Here is an 8,830-nt window from a genome sequence, read left to right on the forward strand (position 1 = left end):
GAGAAATCCATCATGCCTCGAGTAAATCGGCATGATGGACAAGTACATATGAGACTCGAATCACGTTGAGATGATTCGAGTCGATGAAGTCTCTCATGCATCAAGTAAATCGGCATGATAGACAAGTACATATAAGACTCGAATCACGTCGAGATGATTCGAGTCTGTGAAGTCCCTCATGCCTCGAGTCAATCGGCATGATGGACAACTACGATTCAAGCACTACAGCCTTATCTTGCCTCCAGATTACTCGGCATGATTTGAGGACAAAAAGGCCTCGGCACAAGCTGAGTTGCCCTAAGCTTCGGGCCACCATAAGCCACGAGCCGCTGTAAGCCTCGGACCACTAAAGCCTCGACACCAGTCTAAGCACCCAAAGCCTTAGCCAAGGCTGCAAACATCATTAAATGCCAACAACCACAGTTGTTGGAAATCAGTCTATCAACTCAGGTATGCAAACTAATCGTTATTCAATATCTATATATATAGATTTCAGGGATCTTGCTTCGGCAAAAATCATACGGGTAGACAACCCCTACAAAAAATCATACGAGGAGAAATTTTGCTCCAGAAATAAACCAAATCATACATGAGGAAGTGGAAAAGCTACTGCAAGTCGGTTTCATCCGAGAGGTTGACTATCCAGAGTGGCTAGCCAATGTTGTGTTGGTAAAAAAGTCAAGTGGAGATAACCCCTACAAAAGAAATCAAGTAGGGAGACAACCCCTACAAAAGAAACACATAGCAGTACCCTACATGATCTACGTGCCATAAAATTCCTAGGCCAAGGCAGAAAGATCATGAGGCTGAAAGTTTTCTGAGATAATTGAAAGCTCCTGAGGCAACGAAATTTTCTGGCTTTGTGAAATTTTTCGAGGCACAAATTTCTCGATGTTGAAATGTCCTGGGTAAATAAAATTTAATAGTGTGGAGCTTGATTGACTAAGAATTACACTTCAAGTTGATGTTGAAATTGTTATATCCTATTATAGTCATTTGTGAATCTCAGATGGATGATGGAGTGCACTGTGAGAATGGAAGACAGAAATCAGCTCAAAGTCAGTGATTGATGCAACATCAGCCAACGATGAAACAAGTAGTACAATTTCCCGAGACTGAAATTTTTCAAGTCTGAGAAATTTCCCGAGACTGAAACTTTCCGAGTCTGTGAAATTTCCCGAGACTGAAACTTTCTGAGTCTGTGAAATTTCCCGAGGCTAAAACTTCCTGAAGCTGAAATTTCTTAAGGAAATAAAGAATTTCTCGAGATGGAAATAAAATTCTGAGGTCTAGAAGACGAAAAGAACTTCCCGAGGCCAAGATAGCTCGAGTATCCCAAATAGAAGATTATCAAATAAAAAAGATTGTCGTGTTGACACAGCTAGGAGATCTTCCGATTGTCAACAAACAATGAAAGGCTCCAACTGCGAACAGCTTTAAGCTTTCAAAATTTCTACCACATGCAAAGTGAAATCTTCTACACTTAGTCTCCGTTGAGATTTCAATTACTGAAGTCACAAGCACATAGCGCAAAAAACTATGCCGCTTGCTAGGCACTCCGACAACCATGATCTCTATAAGCGACTAACGATCAACATTGAATTCTCACTATCAACGGATAAAAATAGCCCCATCTGCAAGTACAAAAGAAGATTCGCAATGCCCGGCTAGCTGGATAAATCAGCCAATGGGAATCATGGGGTATCTGTTGGGGAAATTATCATCCCCTAGGCAGATGGGCCTATACCCGAACCAAGGGCCAGTTGATCTTGCTAGCCCAATTTGACTCACTCAGTCACTAGGGTTTAATAGAGTCCTATAACACATTGAATGCTATATTTAGAACACATGGGATAAGATTCAAATATCCTATGAACAGTAAATGTCCCACTCTCCCACTCTACCACTCTTCCACTCAGCCTCTATCTCATCCCACTAAGAGTCCCACTCAGCCATGACATGAAGGTGGAACAATGCAGTTGAGAACTATGTACCTATAAATAGGTTGCTACTCCAGGTACAAAATACACTCTGATTAGAAATTGAAAATATACTAAAAAACCCGACTCTCAATATACTCTCCAAAATTGTCCACTGACTTAGGCATCGGAGAGGGGTTGTCGGGACACCCCCTTTGACATATTGTTTGTTATTCTTTGCAGATTATGAAGAACACGGCGAATCAAAGATCCATATGTCACCAGACTGAAAATTGTTCTAACACATATATTGGTCGAAAAGGGATTGTTACTAAAATGTTATGGCTGTTTGTAATTTTCATAGGCGTTTCACCTTTGTTTAGGTTGGATGGGAAGGTGCTACACATGATATACATTTTTTTTGGAAGCTATTCGAAAGTAAGAATTGTGATTTCCACACCCACCTAGAGGTTTGTATTTAATAAGAATAACAATTATGAAGTATACATGATAAATATATGTTTTTCACTATTTGTTGCGACCATTATTCGTATATTTTAAAGGGGAGTGGTATCACCTACCAGACTCTTGTCGAGGAAGCCAACTGAGGGGTATGCACAAAATATTTAATCATGCCCATTCATCACTTAGATGCCCTATTGAAAAAACATTTGGAGTTTGGAAAAATAAGTGGAAGATATTGCATAACGTGCCGAATTTTTCTTATGCTAAACGAGTGAAAATTGTGGTGGCATTTATGGCTCTAAATAACTCCATTAGGGAGCATGCAATAAAGGATGCTAACTTCCAACCATAAGATGATGATGAGGATTTACAACCCACTGAAAGTAGTGTATAGGGGATGCTGAAGAACTAGACGAGTCAACCATACAATAATCAAAGACATCCAATAAAAATTATATGAATATTGAGCGTAATCGTATGGCTAATCTACTTATGAGCAGTTGATATTGTCCCTTTTTTATGCAATGAATACTTTGAAGTGTTGTACGAATCTATTTGAATGTTCTTTTTATTTTTATTTTTTATGCACTGAATACTTCGTAGTGTTGTTCTTATTTTAATGATGTTTGTTTTTTTATTATTGCATTTCATTTTGTGTTTGTTTATTTATTTTTTGGTATTATTTTGGTTTCGTATTGAAAGCTTATTTATAGCTGGACATCACTTCTTATAACAGGCAGGTACGAAAAAAAGAAAGATAGAAAATGGTGATGTTTTGTTACATAAGTTTTTACCTTTTAAATCATCACCTTTTATTTTATTTTATTTTTTTTATTATAGACAATTTTTTGAGGTTAAAAAAAGACAAAATGTTGGACGTCCAAGTTAAAAGTATGGAATTAAACCTTTAAACAAATTAAAAAGTTTACAATAATCATTATAAACATTGCATGTTTTTTATTGTCATTTTTGCATTATAAAACACTTTTTAAGTTTTGTTATCAAACATCAATAACATCCAGGATAACTAAAAAAAGCTCTCTAAAATACCAGCCGCTTTTAAAGTAGTTCTTGAATTATCAAGTGTACTAATATAACCCTCCAAACTATCAAAGAGTATTAAAAAAGCTAATTTTATCGAAATATTCTTATAATACTATTGCCACGTATCATATATTTAATTAAAAAAAAATTAAAACAATTTAAAAATTAAAATTAAAATTAAAAAATATTAAAAAGAACTAAAAATAAAATAAAAAATATGAAGGGGCGGTTATTAAACAGCATTTTAGTAGAAGCACTTTTGACAAAAACTCACACACAAAAACTCTATGAACAAAAGCATTTATTTCTCAATGCAATTACAAACAAACCCTTAATAGAGTTTGTTTAACGGTGATTTTTGTTGATTTTATTAAAAATTTAAAGAAAAAATTAAGTATAAAAATGTCATCGGGCGGAGTGCTCTACCTAAGCAAGACTTTTGAAAGATCAACACCTTTTATAGGATAGTTTTGTCGATGCATGGAAAATAAAATAAAATAATAATAATTCAGGCGAAGGGTATCAAAGTCATTTCATCATATAAAAAATTAAAAATAACAGACCCGAAGCCCTAGCTGTGACGTGCCTATCGTCTATAAATAGCAAGCAAAGCACTTACATACCCTCGAATCCTCTCTTTGTTATCGCTTGGCTCGCTTGGCTCTTCTCGCTGTTGCGGCAAAGGTCTCTCTTACGAGGTGAGCAATCTGCTCGCAATTTACGCTTCGATTCTTCACCGTTTGCTGTTGTTATAGATTAGTTTTTCGCTGGTTGATTCTGAGATGTTCCGACTGAGATTCTGGTTGCTGAACATACATATATATATATATGCATGTATTGGATTTCTAAATTATATTTTGTTAACTGTTTGGTTTCTTCTTTAGTTTCTGAGCGGATTGATCTCTACCTTGTTTAGCTTCTCGTTTATTAATCTCGTATTAGATCGGAATATGAAATTCGATTGTGAAGATTTCAACTCAGCTGAGAAAAGAAAAATATTTGATAACGCTTTGACTTGGGTTCCCAAATTTATCGGGAAAAGTCATAGTTAGTAGATGTATTTGATTTGTGCTAACGATTTCGGTATTCTCCTATTCCTAAGCATAAATTTTTTTTTTTTGTAGAAAGCGTTAAAGTTTGTCACTGATTGTTCGGTTTTCTTTTCTTTTGGGTATAGATCCAATTTTAGAGTTCTAATTGGATGAGTTTATTATTCTTTTTCTGTTTGATATTTTTTTGTAGCTCGTTGACAATCCTCGGACTGCATCTTATTTACTTGAATTTGAAGTTCTAATTGATCATAACTTCTTAATTGGTTGTCTAATTTCTTGGTACTTGTACCTCTGTACTTATTAGGCTTTTCTGGTTTTGACTCCTTTGGCTTATCTGTGGTTAGTTCTTTGATGCTTATCTGGCTTTTGTAACAGCATCTTCTAGAATTCTAATATGGGTAAGGAGAAGTTTCACATCAACATTGTGGTCATTGGCCACGTCGACTCTGGGAAGTCCACAACCACCGGGCACTTGATCTATAAGCTTGGAGGTATTGACAAGCGTGTTATTGAGAGGTTCGAGAAGGAGGCTGCTGAGATGAACAAGAGGTCATTCAAGTATGCCTGGGTGTTGGACAAGCTCAAGGCCGAACGTGAACGTGGTATTACCATTGACATTGCCTTGTGGAAGTTTGAGACTACCAAGTACTACTGCACTGTCATTGATGCTCCTGGACACCGTGACTTTATCAAGAACATGATCACTGGTACCTCACAGGCTGACTGTGCCGTCCTCATTATTGACTCCACCACTGGTGGTTTTGAAGCTGGTATTTCCAAGGACGGTCAGACCCGTGAGCATGCATTACTTGCTTTTACCCTTGGTGTGAGGCAGATGATTTGCTGCTGCAACAAGGTTAGCTCTATGATTTATAAATTGCAATGAATACTTACGGTCACTTATGGTTGCAAGTGCCAAATGTGCCTTTTACTAATGTTGCTTTTGTATGTAGATGGATGCTACAACCCCCAAGTACTCCAAGGCAAGGTATGAGGAAATCGTTAAGGAAGTCTCATCCTATCTGAAGAAGGTTGGGTACAACCCTGACAAGATCCCCTTTGTCCCCATCTCTGGTTTTGAGGGTGACAACATGATTGAGAGGTCTACAAACCTCGACTGGTACAAGGGCCCCACCCTCCTTGAGGCTCTTGACTTGCTCTCGGAGCCCAAGAGGCCATCAGACAAGCCCCTCCGTCTCCCACTCCAGGATGTCTACAAGATTGGCGGTATTGGAACTGTCCCTGTTGGACGTGTTGAGACAGGTATCATCAAGCCTGGTATGGTTGTGACCTTTGGGCCTACTGGACTGACAACTGAAGTCAAGTCCGTTGAGATGCACCATGAAGCTCTCCTGGAGGCCCTTCCTGGTGACAACGTTGGGTTCAACGTGAAGAATGTTGCTGTGAAGGATCTCAAGCGTGGTTTTGTTGCTTCCAACTCCAAGGATGATCCTGCCAAGGAGGCTGCCAACTTCACCTCCCAGGTCATCATCATGAACCATCCCGGTCAGATTGGTAATGGTTATGCTCCAGTGCTCGACTGCCACACCTGCCACATTGCCGTGAAGTTTGCCGAGCTGGTGACCAAGATTGACAGGCGATCTGGTAAGGAGATAGAGAAGGAGCCTAAGTTTTTGAAGAATGGTGATGCAGGGATCGTGAAGATGATTCCCACCAAGCCCATGGTGGTGGAGACTTTCTCCGAGTATCCTCCACTTGGTCGGTTTGCCGTGAGGGACATGCGCCAGACTGTGGCTGTTGGAGTCATAAAGGGTGTAGAGAAGAAGGATCCAAGTGGTGCAAAGGTCACCAAGTCTGCAGCTAAGAAGAAGTGAACCGTGCTGGTTCTTCATATGCAGATTTCTGCAGATCATGCCTACTTTCACATTGACAGTAGTTATGATAAAGACTTGGTAATTGTCAGTACGGCTTTGGCATGTTTGCTTTATTTCGTATGTCATAGTTTTATACCTTCGTTGTTGGGTACCCGGTCTCAGAATTGGGTGCTTGATAGGCGGTGGCATGATACCATGGCATAGTCTTTCAAGTTATTTGTGTTTGTTTTTCTGTATTTTTGTGTCGAGGTGCTTCAGTTTTTCTGAGTCGGCTCAAAAGTTTTGTCATTGTGTTGTTTCGGTCGTAGTTATAAACAATTTTCTGTAGTTTTTAATTATGTTAATGCAAATTTCATCTATGACTTACCTTAATTTATGAGGAGAATGATGAATCGTCTAGTACGTACTTGATTTTGAGCTGCCGTCTACTATAATCGGGAGCTGCCCCCTTCTACAATTACTAGATTTTGAGCATAAGTGAGCTGTTTGTGGGAGGATCTAAGTTTATCAATTGAAAGGCCATGGCATCTGGAGGATGTATGACAATAAATTGTTTGTTGTGCTTTTAAGAAATTAAGATAAACCCTTTCTGTTTTTTGTTAATTTCTATCTAATTCACATTATTTACAATTTTGTTAGTCAACTTCTTTCAGTTTTGTTGTTTATTATCGGACGGATACTTTTGCGTCATTTTTGGCTTCATTACTATGTGTACGTTGAAATATGTTGTTTGGTTAAATTTTTATTCCTATGAATAACTAATTATTCATTCCAAAAATAAAATGAATAGTTATTCTTTATTTTTGGAAGTATAGCACGTTAATTCTAAACACGAAAATCCTATTGCTTATGTTGGATTCCGACATACTATTTGGTGGTCAAAAAGCATTGGTATCAGTATGGCTGTTGAGGAGCTCAGCGATGGTGGGCCGCTTGTTGTCGTACTGGCGTGGGATTTGACGATGATTTGCTCCTTGGAGTGGGATGGATTTGACGATAAGTTTCCAGCTTCCTGTCCGTGATATGGCACGTGTTTTTTTACCATGGACCTTGTGATGAAATAGTTAATGAGTAATGATTCATCACTACTCCTATTATTTTTTGAGTTTTAAAAATAAAAGAAGGAAGAGGATTACGTTGCCACATAAGTAAAGTGGTGAAAAATGATATTTTTAGGTGGTGGCGAATCATTACTCATAGCTAATATGTTGAAATAGGATCCGACTTCTGTGCGCCGTGGGAAACTACAACATATATGCTATTAAAATATTGAGGGTTCAGATTTATGCTTCGTTTGTTTCAGCGTAAAATGATTTATGAAAAATGATTTTAGCATTTTCTTGTATTTGGTAGGAGCGAAAAATTCCGACACCGACCATCTGAAAAATTATGCTAGAATTCGGCGATGTCCGGCTACTGTTGCCATACTATTTTTTTTTTTTGTCGGACCACTTTAATATTTGGCCGGATCCGTCCATTCTGGTGGAATCCCAGGCCAGTTTGGCCGGGATTCTCCCAGAATGGCAAGATCCTAGCCAACTTGCCGGGATCTGGCCAAGACAGTTGGCTTTCGGTCAACTGGCTGGGATCCTGCCGTTTTGTGCTGGATTCCTTCGATTTTCGTCGGAATCAGGCACAAATGGTCAGTTTCGGCCACATTTTCCGGTCACTTTTGCCAGATGCGCCAAATATAAAAAAAATATTTTTATATTATTTTATATTAATATTTTTTATGTTGTGAATAAAATTTAATTTTTTTAATTTGTATGATTGAATAAAAATATAAAAAAAATATTTGTAATTTTCCGTACGCGCTAAACACCAAAAAATGATTTCGACAGAAAAAATATTTTTCTGAAAAATGACTTTCCTGAAAATATTTAACGACAAACACCATTTTACAACGAAACAAACGGAGCATCAATCACAATTTTAATAGCCACACATCGTTGTTTATTCCTTAAAGTCTTCTTCACTTCCACACGAGACTTTTTCCTCCCTTTCACGTCTTTTTTCTCTCTCCTCAAACAAGAAGCCACTTTTTATTCCTTCTTCAAAAGAAAAAATATGCTTACGAGACCGGTGAAGTTTCAAGAGAAAAATTTCTAGTGAAATTTCACGCCACTTCATATTTAGTTTTTCTCTATATTTTTAACAAAAATCACAATTTACCCATATAACATACTCTTTAGCAAATGTTAAACTTAACATTATAACATACTCTATCTAGATTCAAAGAGCCAAAAAGACTATTATAATTTTTTTTGCAAACTGTGTCAAAGTAGAGAAAAATAGTGTTTATTTACAGACAATGGTATTCATGGGGAGATATGATTCTCCACCACCTAAATATACAATTTTTCATTACCTTGTCTATGTGGCAAGGTGGTCTCCCATTAGCTTTAGAGTTTTTTTATTTTTAAAAAATAGTATAAGGTGTTGAACCACCTTAACACATGGACAATGTGGTGAAATGTTGTATATTTTGGTGGTGAATATTCATATATCATTCATG

The 8,830-nt window shown here is 37.5% G+C and overlaps 1 protein-coding gene across 1 annotated transcript; it reads left to right on the top strand.

Annotated features, from left to right (window-relative positions):
- Nucleotides 1–4,014: 4,014 nt before the first annotated feature.
- On the top strand, nt 4,015–6,687 carry LOC133877049 (elongation factor 1-alpha). Its single transcript, XM_062315282.1, has 3 exons — nt 4,015–4,126; nt 4,856–5,336; nt 5,434–6,687. Exons 2-3 carry the CDS (start codon nt 4,875–4,877, stop codon nt 6,313–6,315), a joined length of 1,344 nt encoding a protein of 447 aa, XP_062171266.1. The 5' UTR covers nt 4,015–4,126; nt 4,856–4,874; the 3' UTR covers nt 6,316–6,687.
- The last annotated feature ends 2,143 nt before the right edge of the window (nt 6,688–8,830 follow it).

Source organism: Alnus glutinosa, chromosome 9 (assembly GCF_958979055.1).
Source record: "Alnus glutinosa chromosome 9, dhAlnGlut1.1, whole genome shotgun sequence".
In the NCBI taxonomy this organism is placed as follows: Eukaryota; Viridiplantae; Streptophyta; class Magnoliopsida; order Fagales; family Betulaceae; genus Alnus; species Alnus glutinosa.

Bases quoted from the DNA above. Each gene is read 5' to 3' on its own strand.
- LOC133877049 (XM_062315282.1), top strand. From the start codon at position 4,875: ATGGGTAAGGAGAAGTTTCACATCAACATTGTGGTCATTGGCCACGTC. The intron at 5,337-5,433 runs GTTAGCTCTATG...TTTTGTATGTAG, and splicing joins TGATTTGCTGCTGCAACAAG to ATGGATGCTACAACCCCCAA.